The sequence below is a fragment of the Staurois parvus genome, unplaced genomic scaffold (genome assembly GCF_062004578.1).
Source record: "Staurois parvus isolate SC_StPar_1 unplaced genomic scaffold, SC_StPar_1.0 ptg000053l, whole genome shotgun sequence".
In the NCBI taxonomy this organism is placed as follows: Eukaryota; Metazoa; Chordata; class Amphibia; order Anura; family Ranidae; genus Staurois; species Staurois parvus.
The window spans coordinates 5,605,152-5,625,091 of NW_028317849.1; the positions used below are offsets into that span (position 1 = coordinate 5,605,152).

The following is a 19,940-nucleotide window of genomic DNA, read 5'->3' on the forward strand; positions in this document are numbered from 1 at the left end:
ATGAAGTCACTTGGTCTAAAATACGTAATGAAAACACAAAGGTTTCATTTAAAAATTCAGTTAGCATGGAGGTGAGTGGAGGGGGAACTATAAGTATTAATCTTTAGCATTCGGTTATATTTTAAGTTACACTGGCTCTCTGTCTCTCAAAACACATGAAAGCTCTGTTAGCTGATAGTGTGTACACAAAAAAACATGCGCATTACTTACTTGACAAGGTGAAAAATTAGTCTCTCCAAGGTGTTGTAATTAGCTTGTGGAAGTTGTCCAAGGACTTTGTAAATGGTGCAAAGTTGTTCCTGCTTCCCTGGCAACTCTAAGTAAACAGCACAAATTAGAGGTAAAGCTGCAAATTTAGCTTGACAATTAGTTATCATGCACATTAAACTTACCCACAGCTTTCAGAAACTCGCTGTATTCTGCAAATGTCATCAAAGGCTCAGGTAGTTCACGTAACCACTGTTTTAGGATCCCAGTAATAGCATGGATTGCATACTTGTCTAGCTTCACAGAGGTGGGGTCTGTTTTCCAATCCAAAACAAAAAATTATTACAACAATCTGTACACATAAATAAAAAATAATGATGGAAAGGCATACAATTTGACAGAACTAAAACATAACAACAGGTATAGAAGCTCTGCATTGTCCAGTCCAGCGGGATAAGGTTACGGGACTCCAAAGCCAAGCTGAGGATAGGCTACCCCTGATAATTGCAATCACAGAGACTAGCTCTAGCAGTAATGCAAAGAAGAATCTTGATTGATAAGAATAAGAGAAAAAAACGCTAGTACAAAAAGGTTACACTTTTCCCAAAAGACATCCATCCTCCTAGGACACTACCAAAAAACTGAGGCATGCAGGTTGTAGGAAAGGTTATCCTGGCTGGCCTACAGTTGCCTTTTGTTTGCCAGTGTCCAACCATCCTATATGTGGTAATTTAACCTGACAGAAATGACTTCCAGAAAACTTAATGAATGAGAAAAAAAAAGTGCTTTTGTTTTTGTCACTGTTGGAAGAATTCTGCTCATTTTCCAGGGAGTGAAAGATCTCCTCCGTGTCAATTCTGACAGCAGTAAAAGACCTGAAAGTAGTACTAACCAAAAATTTAAAAAAGGCTTTGGCTGAAGCCTAGCTTTACAGATCAAAATAAATCGCTGTTGTAAACAAATATACATTTTATGCAATCCACAGGTACCTTTCTCCAGGGACGTTTTAAGTTCTCGCATGCAGTTGGCTGCCCCCGATTTGCGATAGATACCCTCTGTGTACAAGCCATGCATTTCCAGGTACTCAAGAAGTACCTCCATAACAACAGGTACAGAAGTTGTCTCGGTTAAGTCAGCCATGTGAACACCAAAGTGATGATTCCCCTGGCTCTGTGTACATTTAAACAAAAAGGAAAAAGCCAAATTAAAAAAAAAAAAAAAAAAAAAAAGATAAATCTCAATTTCCATACAGTACTATCATGAACTGCCAATATGGTTCAAACATCCTGCAGATAAAGTTATTATACAACTTTGCTACTTCTAACTGGACTATGCAACTCCAGGTTTTTAAAGTTATTAGTTTTATGTATGAACATTTTCCGGCCAAGACTGTCACTCGGGTCAATAAAGGACAAAATGTGGACACATACACTATATTGCCAAAAGTATTGGGACACCCCTCCAAATCATTGGATTTAGGTGTTCCAATCACCTCCATGGCAACAGGTGTATAAAATCAAGCACCTGGGCATGCAGACTACTTCTACAAACATTTGTGAAAGAATGGGTCGCTCTCAGGAGCTCAGTGAATTCAAGCGCGGTACCGTGATAGGTTGCCACCTGTGCAATAAGTCCATCCGTGAAATTTCCTTGCTACTAAACATTCAACAGTCAACGCTTAGTGGTATTATAACAAAGTGGGGAGCAATTGGGAACAACAGCAACTCAGCCATGAAGTTGTAGGCCATGTAAGATGACAGAGCAGGGTCAGCGCATGCTGAAGCGCACAGTGCGCAGAAGACGCCAAATATCTGCAGAATCAATAGCTAAAAACCTCCAAACTTCATGTGGCCTTCAGATTAGCACAACAGTGTTTAGAGAGCTTCATGGTATGGGTTTCCATGGCCGAGCAGCTGCATCCAAGCTTTACATCACCACGTGCAATGCAAAGCGTCGGATGCAGTAGGGTAAAGCACACCACCACTGGACTCTAGAGCAGTGGAGACGTGCTCTCTGGAGTGACGAATCACGCTTCTGTCTGGCAATCTGATGAATGTGTCTGGGTTTTGTGGTTGCCAGGAGAACGGTACTTGCCTTGCTGCGTTGTGCCAAGTGCAAAGTTTGGTGGAGGGGGGATTATGGTGTGTGGTTGTTTTTCAGGGGTTGGGCTTGGCTCCTTAGTTCCAGTGAAGGAAACACTTTAAGGCGTCAGCATACCAAGATGATGCCACTCCTACACAAGCAGAGATTCAGTCAGATTCGGCACTGCCATATTTGTGCAGTGAGATGCGCTTGCGCAGCTTACTGTACAAGGACAGACAGGCAGGTAAGTAGCTTTATTGCAGAAGATACAAAGCATGTCTTTTCTGCATGAACAATTCTGCCTGTCTCTCCATTTTCATTGTGGAACCTAAAGTTCCACTTTAAGCAGCAGACGGTTATATTTTGAGTAAATATCTTAGTCTGCCAAAATTGCATAAAAAGTAGCATTCAGTAATATACCAGGAAATGGCATTAATTTTTACCTAAAAAAAAAAAACCTGTTCAATTGCTTTGTAACACAAATTGATAATCAGCCAATCACACGGCAGCAACTCAATGCATTTTGCAAAGGCATGTAGATGTGGTGAAGACGACTTGCTAAGCTCAAACCGAGCATCAGAATGGGGAAAAAGGGGATTTAAGTGACTTTGAACATGGCATGGTTGTTGGTGCCAGATGGGCTGGTCTGAGTATTTCAAAAACTGTTGATCTACTGGGACTTTCACAGACAACCATCTCTATGGTTTACAGAGAACAGTCCTAAAGAGAAAATATCCAGTGAGCAGCAGTTGTGTGGAAATGCCTTGTTGATGTCAGAGGAAAATGGGCAGACTGGTTGCTGCGACAGTCAGGTGGTAGGGTCAGAATTTGGTCTAAACATGAAAGCATGGATCCATCACACCTTGCATCAACGGTCAGGCTGGTGGTGGTGTAATGGTGTGGGGGATATTTTCTTGGCGCTAACAAGGTGTACTTAAAGTGGGCAGTGAGTGTATGTTATGGTAGACCATATAAGAAAAAAATATGTGCATGGGAATTTAGTCATCTTGGCATAGCTGGGGGTAGGAGCATGAGCATGGCACCATCAGGGTGCATGCAATAGGAGCTCCTGGAGCCCGCTGTTTTTTTGAGATGAAAGAGAACCTGATCTAATTTGTGTTTACCACCCTACCTCATGCTGTGTGTATACTCCTCTTGGTGTGGATCCCCCTGGAGCAAGAGGAGGTTCTGTGACCCCTGGGTGGAGTGGAGGCGGGTGTCGGTGAGAGACGGAGCAGTAAACCCTGGGAGAGGTCAGGTGACATGCCGTGGAGAAGTCCTGGGAGCCTTGGGAGATGCCGACAAAGGAGCGGAGGAAAGGAGCCAGTTCGGTGTGGACTGGAGCTGATAGGTTCCCACGATAGATGACACAACCCCCCCCACCCCTTTCGGACCACAAGATAGAGGGACTGAAAGTGGATGCGATGTCCGTATATTGGACGCTAGCAGAGACAATGAGACGGCGTAGCGTGGGAAGCGGCGAGTGCCAAAGGCCTATATAAATAGATAACTACAGGGAGGGGGAGGAATAGATGACTCAGGTGGTCGGTGGCAAATAATAAAGCAAAAGAGGGGTCACCGAGTGGGTCCAGAAAAGGCAAGTAGAAGAAGGAAAAGGGAAAGAAAGTCTTGAGAGAGAAAATGCGAGGGATACACAATTGAGAGCTTAGAACTACTATTAGTTAACAGCACCTGCAGTGGAATATAGATGTAGCTTTTGAAGCTGCGAATACCACACTCTGTTCTGATCTTTAAATTTAGAAATGCAACGCCAATAAATATGAAGAGCAGATCTGTAAAAGGAGGTTGGTCAAAAAACACCCCAAACAAGTTCAAGTATGATAAAGAAATATATGCCCCTACAAGAGAAAAGTCCGGAGTGTCAAACTCCCAAGAGACAACAGGGAGCAAGCGGCAAATGAGAGATAGGAAATAATATTGGAGATCAAACGAGACTCATGGGAGTGCCCAATCTGAGTTAAGTCAAAGACATTTTAAATCTGAAAAAAAGGAATTGGATTTAGAAAAATTAGAAGAACAGGGAATAAGCTCACAAACGCTTACAAAAATGGCAATAGTGAAAATGTTTGTGAAACTAGAGCACGCTATAAAGAATGATATGGCTGAACTACATAAAGATTTGGGACAGGTATTGTCACGAGTGGAAGATACAGAGGAGAAATTGGATAAACACGCTCAAATAATAACTAAAATGGAAGCGCAAATGGACGAATTGTGAAAAGAGCAAAGGAAATTATCATATAAGTTGGACGATAAAGAGAACAGAGATAGAAGGAAAAAACCTGAGGATTCGGGGCCTGCCAGAAGTATCTCAAGAAGAGGATCTAATGGATATAATGAAGAGAGTGTTTAATCCCATATTAGATAGATCTGTAATGGACCAACTGAAAATCAATCGAGTACTTAGAATTGGTCGCTCCCAAGGAGTGGCGAGGTAAACCCCCAGAGATGTGATTGTGCGATTTCATCATTTTGACGACAAAGCAACTATATGGAAGAAGATGAGAGGGATCCCAGTAATATAATATGGAGAAACTATTTACAGGACTTTTGTGAAAGATTAGATTTACAGAAACTGGACATTCCAGGGTGGATAGAAGGGGCTAAGGAGAGTGTGGGGATAGAAAAAGAGAAGTGGCAATTAGTCCCTAAAAAGAGATTGTAGCAGAGATGAGAGGGGAAGTTTGGAGGAAGAGCAGAGAGGAAATTACGTAGTTGAGAGTAGGGGTTACTACTTGTTGTGGTTTTTTTTCCCCCTCTCCCCCTCTAATCACTCCAATATTGTCCTGTTTTCCCCCTCTGGGAGTGGAGGAAAGAATACATTTTTAAGGTAGACAGAGAATATTATAGTAAAGGTGGGGTGCTAGGAGGTCCAATGTGCACCTGAACACGAGATCCAAGGACTGGGGCTTGGGAATTGATTAGGCATATGTGGTCAGAGTTATACCCCAAAGAGGGGGGGGGATTGGGGGTGAGCACGGGAGGGCGTAGGGACTCTTCTGGAGATACTTGCTTGTTCCAGAACATATTTATCCACACCTCTTTCAGTCTGAGTAGATTGGTAAAAGAAAGTATAAGGAATGAATGTGGTCGATTTTATGACCTATAATGTGAAAGGATTGAATACCCCAGTTAAAAGTCATAAGATTCTAAGAGAATTACATCAATGCTCTATTGAAGTAGTATTTTTACAGGAGACACATATCTCAAGATACAAATGTTAAGCTATATTCCAATTACTATCCAACCTGGTATTATGCTGATTCACCAACAAAACGTGCTAAAGAGGTAGCAATTTGGCCAGCTAAGAATGTAAGACTTAATATTGAGGATAGGTTGGTTGACCCAGAGGGTTGGTTTTGTTTCTGAGAGGGAAACTACAGGAAGTGGAATGTACATTAGCAAATATCTATTGTCCTAATAAAAATCCAGTGGTTTATCTAGAGAATACATTGAGAAAAACTTATAGATTTCAAGAAGGGTACCGGTAAACTGATTGTGGAAGGAGATTTTACATTTTGCATGGATCCATGGATGGATACATCATCACGGGTGCAGAGAGATGGAGGTAAATATCTAAAGTCTATCAAAAGAATGTTGCATCAGTGTCAATTTATGGACGCTTGCAGAATTAAACACTCAAGAGAAAGAGACTATATGTTTTATTCTCCAGCACAAGGGATGTATTCTAGACTGGATTATATAATGATAGAAAATAGACTTTTGGAGTTGCTGTAAATAAGTAAATATAGAAGTTATATTAATATCAGACCATGCTGCTGTCACAATGAAGTGAAAACTGGGCATAGAGCAGAACAAGATAAATATGTAGAAATTAAATGAGACGCTCTTACAGGATCAGGAGATGGAAACAAGAATAAAAAATGAAATAGAGCAGCATTTCAAATGAGACGGAAGGGGTTTCGGTAACTATGGTATGGGAGGTGCATAAGGCATATATAAGGGTAATCTTGATTGCTATAGGGGTGGAAAAAAAAGCAAGAAGGGATGAAGAAAATTAAGTTAACAGAGTATTTATATGAATTAGAACAGCTACACAAAAAGAAAACTGAAATGGATATACATCAGGAGATAATCCTAAAAAGATGAGTTGAAGGAGTTAATGGAACAAGAAACGAGGAGAACGTTTAACATGGTGGCAAAGGAAAGATATCAGTGGGGGTATAAACCAGGAAAATACCTATTGAGAAGGTTAAGGAATAAGAAATCGAATTATAAAGAGAAAATTAAAGATGAGAATGAGGAAATTGCATATTCAACCACTGATATCGCTAATGTATTTAAAAAATATTACAGTAGATTATGGAGGTAAAACCAAAGGCTTTAAAAGAAGCAGAGGTAAGGTAAAGAGTTAAAGTACCTAGGAGTAAATTTAACCCTGTCAATTAAGAGTATCTATCAAGCGAACTATATACCATTATTGAATGAAATAAAAGAGGTGTTGAAGAAAATATTAATAGGCTCTGTATCCTGGATAGGCCGAATTAATAAAGTTAAATGGCGATACTCCCTAAAATCTTGTATAACTTCCAAATGCTTCCAATTTACCGTCCGCAAGAGTTTCTTAGGGTATTAAAAAGAATGATAATGAGATTTGTATGGGTGAATAAAAAACCAAGGGTGAAATGCAGTGGGGCAAAAAAGTATTTAGTCAGCCACCAATTGTGCAAGTTCTCCCACTTAAAAAGATGAGAGAGGCCTGTAATTGGCATCATAGGTAGACCTAAACTATGAGAGACAAAATGAGAAAAAAAATCCAGACAATCACATTGGCTGATTTGGAAAGAATTTATTTGCAAATTATGGTGGAAATAAGTATTTGGTCAATATCAAAAGTTCATCTCAATACTTTGTTATATATCCTTTGTTGGCAATGACAGAGGTCAAATGTTTCCTGTAAGTCTTCACAAGGTTGGCACACACTGTTGCTGGTATGTTGGCCCATTCCTCCATGCAGATCTCCTCTAGGGCAGTGATGTTTTGGGGCTGTCGCTGGGCAACACGGACTTTCAACTCCCTCCAAAGGTTTTCTATGGGGTTGAGATCTGGAGACTGGCTAGGCCACTCCAGGACCTTGAAATGCTTCTTACGAAGCCACTCCTTCGTGGCCCGGGCGGTATGTTTGGGATCATTGTCATGTTGGAACACCCAGCCACGTTTCATCTTCAATGCCCTTTCTGATGGAAGGAGGTTTGCACTCAAAATCTCACAATACATGGCCCCATTCATTCTGTCCTGTACATGGATCAGTCGTCCTGGTCCCATTGCGGAGAAACAGCCCCAAAGCATGATGTTGCCACCCCCATGCTTCACAGTAGGTATGGTGTTCTTTGGAGGAGAGAGAATGCTGAGTTGCTTCCAAACACGACGAGTTGTGTTTCTACCAAACAGTTCGATTTTGGTTTCATCTGACCATATGACATTTTCCCAATCCTCTTCTGGATCATACAAATGCTCTCTAGCAAACTTCAGACGGGCCCGGACATGTACTGGCTTAAGCAGGGGGACACGTCTGGCACTGCAGGATCTGAGTCCCTGGCGGTGTAGTGTGTTACTGATGGTAACCTTTGTTACGTTGGTCCCAGCTCTCTGCAGGTCATTCACTAGGTCCCCCCCCGTGTGGTCCTGGGATTTTTGCTCACCGTTCTTTTGATCATTTTGACCCCACGGGGTGAGATCTTGCGTGGAGCCCCAGATCGAGGGAGATTATCAGTGGTCTTGTATGTCTTCCATTTTCTAATTATTGCTCTCACAGTTGATTTGTTCACACCAAGCTGCTTGCCTATTGCAAATTCAGTCTTTCCAGCCTGGTGCAGGTCTACAATTCTGCTTCTGGTGTCCTTCGATAGCTCTTTGGTCTTCACCATAGTGGAGTTTGGAGTGTGACTGTTTGAGGTTGTGGACAGGTGTCTTTTATACTGATAACAAGTTCAAACAGGTGCCATTGATACAGGTAATGAGTGCAGGACAGAGGAGCCTCTTAAAGAAGAAGGTACAGGTCTGTGAGAGCAAAAAATCTTGCTTGTTTGTAGGTGACCAAATACTTATTTTCCACCATAATTTGCAAATAAATTCTTTCCAAATCAGCCAATGTGATTGTCTGGATTTTTTTTCTCATTTTGTCTCTCATAGTTGAGGTCTACCTATAATGCCAATTACAGGCCTCTCTCATCTTTTTAAGTGGTAGAACTTGCACAATTGGTGGCTGACTAAATACTTTTTTGCCCCACTGTATGAGGTCTTATGTAAAGATAAAATAAATGGGGGATTAAATGTGCTGGAGATTAAAAGATATTATTATGCAGTAATTTTGTCACGGATAACGGATTGGGTGTGTAATTCACAAGGGAAAAGTTGGGTCAAGACTGAGCGGACACTGAGTGGAGCAACAACACCAAGGGAATTCTATAAAAACGTGTGACGATTGTGTGCACTAGAGACATGGACGCTGTACATGACAGCCATCTTGTTAGGTCTCAGCCATGTTCTCTCCTGTCCTCCCTCCTCCCTTTTGAATGGAATGTAAGGCTGTAAGTTGAATGGAGGTCAAAAGGGCCTCTTATCCTAAATAAAACACAGCTAGATAAAACTCCAGGGCTGTAAACCGCTAATTAGTCTGGTTTGAGGGGTCTGCTTGAAAACCACTTTCCTCTGCCCGATCGTAAAACAATAACTCAGTCAGTCATGACCTGTTAGGCCATTAGGGCTAGAGCATGTCATAAAACGTACATTCCACATGAGTAATTTTTCATTCAATTCATAAACTTCAGCAGGAACTGGGCACATTAATATGAAGTATATATTCGGATAGATCATTTTAATATGAGTCACACAAGACCTTGCATCACTATATTAGTACCTACAAGAGAGAAGAAGCAGTCGTTTTCATCCTGGGTGACAAGGGTACGCTATGTTTGGTATCTTTGCATTTGGAATATAATTCTGAATATTAATCTGCCAGTTGCTAGGATTCTACCTGTACCTATTGAAGGTTATTGACCTTAGTATGAAAAGGATTTGGTCATAACCTTGGTTACTGCCTAACACCCATTCCCAAACAGGATGATTGGTCATTTGTTCTCAGGAGAGACCCCTTTGATATGATAGAAAAAGACTGACAGGCTTGAGAGAAGACAGCTCTCATTTAACATCAATTAGGAAACATCTAACGGACTTGAGAGCCAAGGCAATCTTTTCGTTCGGACAATTGGACTCTGCTCAAACCCAGGACTTTTGCAAGTATTCTGCCTTCTGAACTCCTTTCTTTTATTTCTCTGTTGTTTTATTGTTCTCTTTATATCCGTTATATCTTTTTCTGTAAATATTTTAATTGCACCATTTTGACCTTTTTAGTAATAAATTCCATTTTTTTTAAAAGTGTTGAAATGGTCTCCAAAGCTTTTAATGCAAACTAAAGAATCCCTGTCTCTTGAAGAGTGCTACTGTATGTAATAATCCTCTGAATATATCTGTCTGTGGTGACAGTGTGTATTACAGATACTTCTACTAATATAGTGTTACTGCTAAGATTTGTGAGTTTCCTTCTTCTCTGTAAAAAGGTGGTGGTGGCAGTGTGAAGGGTTAATTGTGTAATTAACCTGACTCAGTAATAATCGCTCTCAGGCTGCTGGCACATAGATTGTAGTCTTGCGAGCTGGAAAATCTTTGTGCAAGGCGCAGCTGAGAGTGGCATTGTTACGCAAGTGACAGTGTGGTGTGAGATCGGCTGGTCCTTCGGTCACGAGTTGGTGAGAAGGGCTGGGGTCGGACGTAGTGTTCCGTCACAACGAGCACTCTTACTAAGAATGTATTTAGGATATGGGACATAATGCACAAATTGGATGGGAGTATAACTCTCCATTAATTCCATTGGTGGGAACAAATTATTTCCCACCAGGGATGAGCACTATCACAGGAACTTGGATTATAGATGGGAATGCACAGATAAAGGATATTAAGGAAGGGGAGTTAAGCACTTTACAGGAGTTGAAGCAGAAAAAGAAAAAAAGAAGTGTTTCAGAGGATGGATGAGTGGCGTTACCTTCAACTGAAAAATTTTGTTGTATTTATAGGACACTGACTATCATGGCTGCACCGGTAGTACCATTGTTTATGAATAGATGGGAGAAAGAGTTGAAAACACAGTTAGGTGACCAGTAGAGGAAAAACATTTTTGCAATGGAACACGAGGCAGTTGATATGAACACAGTGGAGATGAATTATACATTTATAAGAAGATGGTATATTACACTCAGTAGAGCTCACAAGTTACATCCAGAGAATTCACCTCATTGCTGGAGGGGATGTAGGAGGAGGGCATAATGATACATATATGGTGGGAGTGTCCCAAAATACAGGAATTTTGGTGAGACTTAGTTCAACGAATAGGAGAAATTATAGGAGGAGAAATAAGTAAAGATCTATGGGTGTGCCTATTCCATAACACTGACCTAACAGTTAAGCAATATAGGAATACAATGATACCTCATTTACTAAATGTGGCAAAAGGGTCAATACCTAAGTTTTGAAAGGACAAGAAGACTCCTGAGTTAAAAGGACTGGTTGAGAAGGGTGGAAAAAATACAAAAAAAAAAGGAGAAATTATACTAGTGGAGAAGATAAAACGGGCAAGTTTATGAAAGGTTGGAATGAGTTTAAACTTACACAGAGGTTCGCTGTGCTGATGGGAGAGGGTGGGAGATGGTAAAAGGAGTTCAGAGGAAAAATGTAGATGTGAAGAAGGAACACTAGAGGAACAATAAGAAAAGGGAAAAAAGGGAGGTCCTGGGGGCGGGGGATAGGGGGAAAAGGGAAGGGGAAAAGGGGTTGGGAAAAACTTTAATAAATTGTAGACAAGTATGTATAAAAAATTATTTTTTTTTTTTGCATGTTTTGTAAGCTGCAGTTAATAGAAAAAAAAAAAAGAAGCGGGGGTAGAAAGAATTAGAAAAAGGCAGATATACCTAAAGGAAGCTGGACTACCGAGATTGGGAGAAGAAAGATTAGTAGCCTTAGAAAAACCAATAACACAGGAAGAAATCCAAGTAGCAAGGAAAAGTCTCGGACCAGACAGCTACACAGTGAGATATTAATAATAAATTTAAAGAACAATTAGTCCCTAAAATGTGGGTGTATACATACATACATATATATTATATATATATATACACACACACACACACATATACACACACATACATTAGGTCAGGCCTTGAAATTTCCACTCGCCTGCTCGCCAAGGGCGAGTGGAAATTATGGCGGGGAGCGAGTGTCCCCCCCAGGGGCGTATTTGCCACGAGGCAAACAAGGAGTTTGCCTAGGGCGGCATTTTTTTTAGAGGGGCAGCGCAGTGGAAATGCTGCCCCCTCTCTTTCCCACGGAAGGGACACTTCGTACAGGGGCGAGCTGCTGGGTCTTACCTGTGTCTGCGACTCTGTGTCCCAGTCACACGTTGATCCTGTCCAAGAGGCGCTGCTGGAGGAGGGGTAGGAAGGTTGTCAGCAGGTCCGGTGTCCCCCAGGGGCGTATTTGCCACGAGGCAAACAAGGCGTTTGCCTAGGGCGGCACTTTTTAGGGGGGCAGCGCAGCGGCAACGCTGCCCCCTCTCTTTCTTACGGAAGGGACACTTCGTACAGGGCGGGCTGCTGGGTCTTACCTGGGTCCGCGACTCTGAGGCGCTGCTGGAGGAGGGGTAGGAAAGTTGTCAGCATGTCCGGTGTCTTCATTTCCCTGGATCGCAATGTGTGCGCGGGATGACATGCCGCCCCTATCATCTTGCCACACCCCCCGGGATCACTCAACAGCCTATGGCAGCTTGTCCCTCCCTCTGCAAGCTCCGCCTCCTCACCAATGATTGGCCGCCGGAACTGTAGCTCAGGAAAGGCACACACGTGGCCAATCACCGGCGAGGAGGCAGAGCTTGGAGAGGAGGAGCCGAGCAGCAGCACAAAGATCAAAGAAGTGAGGGAGCAGCCGGCGCAAGTGAAGAGGAGAGCGGCCGGAGAAGGAAGACAGCTGACCAGTAAGTGTCCGTGCCGTGCAGATGGTGCTGCTGCTGCAGCCAGGTATGCTGGCTGTGGATGGGAGAGAGAGGGAGCGAGCCCAGGCTGGAGCAGAGGTCAGCAAGGTAAGTATCATTGGTGTCAGTGGGAGGAATAATGCCCCATCATTGGTGTCACTGATACCAATGATGGGGCACCATTTCCCCCCCCACTGACACCAACGATGGGGCACTATTCCCCCCCCCACTGACACCAACGATGGGACACTATTCCCCCCCCCACTGACACCAACGATGGGACACTATTCCCCCCCCCACTGACACCAACGATGGGGCACTATCCCCCCCACTGACACCAATGATGGGTCACTATTTCCCCCCCCCCCACTGACACCAATGATGGGGCACTATTCCCCCCCCCCACACACATTGACACCAATGATGTACATATGTCTGTGCATGTGTATTTCTGTGTATATACATGTATCTGTGTATGCGTGTCTGTATGTGCCTGTGTGTGTGTACATGTGTCTGTGTGTGTGTGTGTGTGTTTGTGTGTGTGTGTGTGTGTACATGTCTGTGTATGTGTACAGGTGTCTCTGTTCGTGTGTTTGTTGGTGGCAAGTAACTCTTAAGGCCTGGCTAGTAGCTCAGGACTTGAAATTTTAAGCCTTGCATTAGGTGAAGGAATGGAAATAAGGGAGGAGTCACTGCAAGCATATATTACAATTATACCAAAAGAGGGGAAAGATCGGTCCCAATGTGCTAGTTATAGACCTATATCATTATTAAATATTGATACAAAATTATATGCAAAGGTCTTAGCAACTAGGATGAAAGATCTAATACCAAAGTGGATTCATTTAAATCAAGTGGGGTTCTGTAGATTGATGCTGAAAAAGCTTTTCACAGGGTAGATTGGGGATTTATTATGGATATACTAGAGGCACTGGGATTAGGTCCTAAAATTAGTCAATGGATCAAAAAAAGTTATATAGCCATTCTTCAGCAGCTGTGAAGGTTAATGGTTTGCTGTCACAGTTTTTTAAAATACATAATGGAACAAGGCAGGGATGTCCGCTTTCTCCTTTATTATTAGTTTTATCTCTAGAGCCGTTATTAGCGACTGTACGGAATAGCATAGATGTAAAAGGAATTCAGATAGGAGATGTGGAACAAAGTCACAACATACACTGACGACATGTTATTCTACATTGTAAATCCTAAATTGACATTACCTAATTTAATGAGATTAAAATACTATGGTGAATTATGAAATTTAAAAATGAATCTTTCAAAGTCAGAGATTCTAAATATTAAATGTTCCGTTGATAGAGAACAAGGCCTTACAGAAAGACTTTCCTTTCACATGGAGGGAAAAAGAATTAAACTACTTAGAAATAAAATTAACTCCATCCCTTAAGAATTTATACCAGGTAAGCTACATTCCATTAATAAACGAGATAAAAGATGATCTGAGGAGATTATCAATAGGATCACTTTCCTGGATTGGACGAATAAATTTGGTAAAAATGGTGATAGTACCAAAAATTCTATACAAATTTCAAATGCTTACAATATATTTACCGGGGACATATTTCGAGATTATGAAAAAAATTATACTTAGATATATATGGGTAAATAAAAAACCGAGAGTAAAATATGAAGTCCTGTCCAAAGATAAAGTAAATGGGGGCCTAAAAGTACCTGTTTTTAAGAGATATAACTATTCTGTATTAATATCACAAAAAGTAGATTGGAAATATAAAACACAAGGGAAAAGTTGAGTTAAAATGGAAAGGCACAAAATGACACAGCTAGACAGGATTACTTGGCTACCAAAACAGTTTCGTATGTTTGCTGAACACACAAAAACTTTAACACGGAATGTAATTAAAATATGGGATGTAATACATGAGAAAATGGGATAGGAATAAAATTCACCGTTAATACCATTGATGGGAACAAATTATTTCCCACCAGGGAAAGATAATATTTTTGGAAAGTGGATTAAAAGATAGTAATGCACAGTTGAAATTATGGAAAAAAGGGAAAATATGCTCTTTTCAAGAATTAAAAAATAAAACGGATTTGCTTTTTTACATTAGATGAGTGGCAATATTTTCAATTAAAGCATTTTGCTACAGTGCTTCCACAGCTGTTAAGATCAGTGGAAGACCTGTATCCATTTGAACAAATGTTTAGTTCAGGCATAATAAGAAAACAAGGTACCTTGTGTATTTATAAGATTTTTACTGCAATATCGAGACCCACTTCTCCACCGTTTTTGGAGAAGTGGGAAAAGGAGTTTGGAATACAACTGAATGAACAACAAAAAAAGAAAATATTTAAACTAGCACATGGTACTGTAGATATGGCTACAATAGAAATGAACTATAAAATGTTTATCAAGATAGTATATCACTTCTAATGCGGAACACAGACTACAAGTAGAGAAATCACATTTATGTTGGAGGGGGTGAGGGATAAAGGGAACAATGGCACATATATGTGGGACTGCCCCAGAATACAGGAGTTTTGGCAGGAAATAATTCAGATAATACAAGAGATCTCAGGGATGAATATTTTTAAAGACCTTTGGGTATGTTTATTCTATAATACCGAGTAAACCGTGAAACAATATAAGAATATGATGGTACTGAATGAGAGAGAGAGAGAGAGAGAGAGAGAGAGAGAGAGAGAGAGAGGAGAGAGAGAGAGAGAGAGAGAGAGAGAGAGAGAGAGAGAGAGAGAGAGAGAGAGAGAAAGAGAGAAAGAGAAAGAAACATGGGAAAGATGGAGGGAGTATGTAGAGCTGGTAGAAATTTAAGTGAAGAGAAGAAAGAGGGACGATGTAAAACGAAGGAAAAAGATAGAGGAGGAGGAAAGAAGGGGGGAAAAAGATGGTAGAGGGAGTAATGAAGGAATGAGAAGAAAAAGGGAAAAGGAGGAGGAGAAGAGTCGGGGGGAGGTAAATTTTGGGGTGGGGAATGGCAAAAATATATTTTGGAAAATGTATTTGTATTGATGTGTATAGTGTTTGTGATTTTGTAATATGAAATGAATAAAAAAAAAAAAAGCAAAAAAAAAAAAAAAAAAGCATAAATGTACACTGAACTATGCATGTGCGGCTCAGAGAACACAAAAGCTGACAGGAAGGGAAAAAGATTTATGAAAGAAGAGACCACTAGGGTTTTTTCTGTTATAAAAATCCTATTGGTCTGCATTTTTTTAACTCTTAAATATATTTCCACTTTATCATCAGTTCACTTCAGTTATCACCCTTGATGAGTTTTTAGAGGATGAATTTAAAATTTGTACATCAAATACAATTTTGCAAATATACTGCAATAAGCATGTAACGTTAAATAAAAAAATTTTTGTTCCCCATTTAATTTCATCTGTGGTTATATGCACTCTGCCTAGTGAGCACAAGCAGTTATGAGATTTATAATATAATACTTACGCTTTTTACTCCAACAGGTGCACAGCGGTTCTGAATCTTACTAAGACATTTCTTGTGGCAGATTGTCTTGCAGGCTGATTGGCATAGAAAAGAAACAGTGAACTTCGATTTTTACTGTTCAAATAAAAATATAATTTATGATAAGCACAAGTCCTTTAACCCTTTTAATGCCATGGATGTAAGAACCACCTGCAGCAGGCCAGCTCAGTAACCCTTACATCTGACCATTACTCATCGGCCAAGAGACTTATGATGTCTGTATACAAAGTTCTGTGTGGACAAGCTGTTGTGATCATAATCACTGGAATGCCCTCTACCTTTATCATGCACAAGGGGTGAGGAAAAAGCTGAAGTAGCGGAAAGGCATAAATCAGGAAGAACTAATCTCAAGGATCCCTGGTCCAGGATACAAACCTAGTCAGCTTGTTGATGAATCTGGATGCCAAGAGATCCACATCTGGCATCCCCCATTTAAGATAAATTGCTGTCAATACCTCTGGAAATTGCAACTTTAAAACAGTATGTACTGCGTCTGCCAGGAAGCTAGCTGTCTTTTGCAACAGAGACAGCCCTGGACTCTTAGATTCCTCTTGAGAAGACTCATCTAAAGAGGACTCAAGCATCAGCACCAACTTCCACCTCTCCTCCTCATCTAGTAGATGTTCCTCCTCACCCTCCCACAAAAGGAGAGGAAGGGGAAGGAGAGCACCCATGCTTGTGTCCCAGGTGTTCCAAACAAGTGAGAACCCCAGAGGGTTGTCAGCCATTGAAAATTCTTTCCTGAGATACAAAGGAACTGGAGGAACGCGCCCCTGAAACAGTGCAAAATACAAGGTAAGGGCAGGGATTCAGAACTTAAGTGAAACCTACAGTTGTGTTCAAAATAATAGCAGTGTGTTGAAAAAAGTGAATAAAGCTCAAAATCCTTCTAATAGCTTTTATTTCCATACACACAAATGCATTGGGAACACTACATATTCTATTCCAAATCAAAACATGAAGAAAAATATATCAAATTTGTGTTGTTCCTCTAAAAAAAAAAAAAGGAAGAAAAGTGAATATTAGACTGTTAAAAAAAAAAACCCAGTGTTTGTATTCTTCTTTATAAACTCAAACATTCACTATATAAACTGAAAAATGTTTGGAGATTTTGCTTTCCTTTGAATCACTTAATATTTAGTTGTATAAGCACTGTTTCTGAGAACTGCTGTACATCTGTGTTGCATGGAGTCAACCAACTTCTGGCACCTGTGAATAGGTATTCCAGCCCAGGATGATTGGACTATATTCCACAGTTCTTCTCCATTTCTTGGTTTTGCCTCAGAAACTGCATTTTTGATGTCACCCCACAAGTTTTCTATTGGATTAAGATCTGGGGATTGGGCTGGCCACTCCATAACGTCAATCTTGTTGGTCTGGAACCAAGATGTTGCACGTTTTCTGGTGTGTTTGGGGTCGTTGTCTTGTTGGAACACCCATTTCAAGGGCATTTCCTCTTCAGCATAAGGCAGCATGACCTCAAGTATTCTGATGTATTCAAACTGATCCATGATCCCTGGTATGCGATAAATAGGGCCAACACCGTAGTATGAGAAACATCCACTTATGATGCTTGCGCAACCATGCTTCACTGTCTTCACAGTGTACTGTGGCTTGAATTCAGTGTTTGGGGGTCGTCTGACAAACTGTCTCCGGCCACTAGACCCAAAAAGAACAATCTTACTTTCATCAGTCCACAAAATGTTGCGCCATTTCTCTTTAGGCCAGTCAATGTGCTCTTTTTTTCAACAGTGTGACTTTGCGGGGGCTTCTTGCAGATAGCTTGGCTTCACATAGGTGTCTTCTAATTGTAACAGTACTCACAGGTAACTTTAGACCTTCTTTGATCTTCCTGGAGCTGGTTGTTGGCTGAGTCCTTGCCATTTTGGCTATTCTTCTATCCATTCGAATGGTAGTTTTTCGCTTTCTTCCACGTCTCTCAGGTTTTGGTTGTCATTTTATAGCATTTGCGATCATTTTAGATGAGCAGCCTATCATTTTCTGCACTTCTATATATGTTTTCCCCTCTCCAATCAACTTTTTAATCAAGGTACGCTGTTCTTCTGAACAATGTCTGGAACAACCCATTTTCCTCAGAATTTCGGAAAGAAATGCACTGTAACCAGCATGTACAACATTTGCTGCCTTCCTTCCTTAAATAAGGGCAATAATTGCCACCTGTTTTTCAAAGAATGAATGACCTCACTAACAGAACTCCACACTGCTATTATTTTGAACATGCCCCTTTCAATTAGTGATTCAATTACACAGAATCAGCAGCATGCATGTCATGACTGTTGGGTCTGTTGGATTTCTATTACTCTACTACACCTGATAGTAAATTATTTGCCATGTAGAAATATCATTTCTACCAAAAAAAGTGATTGATCAGGTTAGTGATGTCTGACTGCTATTATTTTGAACACAACTGTAGGCGAGCCACTGCAACACAAACTATGCATAGTGAAATAGTGATTTGAGGGCCCCAAAATGGCAGCTGAGAGGAGAGCCTGGTAAGAACCAAGATACCTGATGGTGACAAAGACCCCTGAAGCAAGTGCCCCAATAGCACCTATGGATATATCTTAGCTGCCCACGTGCCTGTGTGCTGTGCTGCCACTGTAGAGGAAGGTGCTGTTGCAAGACACACTAGGGAAAAGTGTGTCTCTAGCACTCGAAATTCATGATGGTACTTGTGCGGTCTTGATGAGGTCAGAGTGCTGCGCACGGATGGTGATGTCCTACCTATTCAAAGCACTGCTATGGCAGTATAGCGCTCCATCCACAACTTAGCATAGCAGGAGCACGTGGGGACCGACCACAGCTTTACCACTGATGGGGGAATTCACCATACAGCTACAGGGCCTTTGGCAAGCTCAGAGTTCACCTATCACAGCAGGCACACCTGAAAAGGCCTTCAGGGACACAACTTCCCCACAGGGGCTCACCACCTAGGACTTGTACAGCACACTGCCATCAAGGTCACCAGATACAAAGTACCTCAGTGATTGCTGCCGGCAGCATCCAAAGTAGAACAGCAACCCTACAGGCCATTCCCAATCTTCCCTAGTGGATCCAGGTAATGTCCCCTCAGGACCCCAAAGCCATAGGCAACTGATGTGGAAAACAATTTTTCCTTATTCCAATAGGGGTGTACAAAATAGGAAATCAAAAAAAGAATCATCAGAGAAACTACACAGATGCATTCATCACCTAAGGACACTAGCTCAAAAATTAGGCTTCGCTGAGTTTGGAGGGGTTAATACCTGGGTGGGGGAACCTGCTTTCTTTTGGCCAGTGCCCACTCAGCTAAAGATGGCAGTGGTGAATATGAAAATGCCTTGTGTTCTGTGATAACTGATTAAGAAATATTATTTTGATAAACATTTGTGTGATTATGAGAGGATGTACAAAACCAGCAGAAATTTTTTCCCTTTATGGGTCCTCTGCTTTCAGAAAATGTATGGTTTGGAGTGCATGCTACAAAACCTTTAACAGAATTAGTTCACCTTTTCATTCTTTATGAAAAAGTGAACTGAGCCTTTAGCAAACTTCTTTTTGCACATTTGCACTTACCACTGCAAAGATAAGCCTTCTCCATGGGCCAGATGGTTGATGAGCAATGTTCACAGGACTGCCCAATGGTTACCTGATAGCTCATAAATACATGTCCATTGGATTCCACCTGCAAATAAAGAGTGCGAAAGGACTATTATTTCATTCTATAATTTCCATTCTGGTGTATCAACTTAAAATAAAAAGTTCAGAATATGTGACACATCTAGAACTGTGGATAACACATTAGTTACCCCTCCATGGTAAGAAGCAAGAGAGTCACAGACAGTTTTACACCCTTGTTCATTCACAGGTCCCAGCATGCTGCTCATTTTCTCATTCTTGGCAAATGAGTAATGAATGAACAACTTGAAAAAATTTTAATCTCGGAAAAATCTTAAAAAACCTATTTACTCCTTTCAGAACAATGTGTTTAAGGTTTAACAAACTCAACAAAAATATGAGAAAGTTTTTTTCCTGTACACACATGAGCATGTGCATGCATATCAACCTGAATGCTGCCATTTAATCCAGCTGAAACAGATGAAG

The 19,940-nt window shown here is 41.0% G+C and overlaps 1 protein-coding gene across 1 annotated transcript in view; it reads right to left on the reverse strand.

The window, feature by feature from the left end:
• MYO9B (myosin IXB) overlaps positions 1 to 19,940 on the reverse strand; it is a 240,583-nt gene that overhangs the window by 15,653 nt on the left and 204,990 nt on the right. Inside the window, exons 32-36 of the mRNA XM_089667549.1 lie at positions 19,413 to 19,521; positions 15,798 to 15,871; positions 1,197 to 1,377; positions 393 to 521; positions 211 to 316 (exon numbers count right to left, since the gene is read on the reverse strand). Of these exons, the coding sequence (XP_089523675.1) occupies positions 211 to 316; positions 393 to 521; positions 1,197 to 1,377; positions 15,798 to 15,871; positions 19,413 to 19,521 (599 nt within the window). The remainder of the gene's footprint in view (positions 1 to 210; positions 317 to 392; positions 522 to 1,196; positions 1,378 to 15,797; positions 15,872 to 19,412; positions 19,522 to 19,940) is intronic.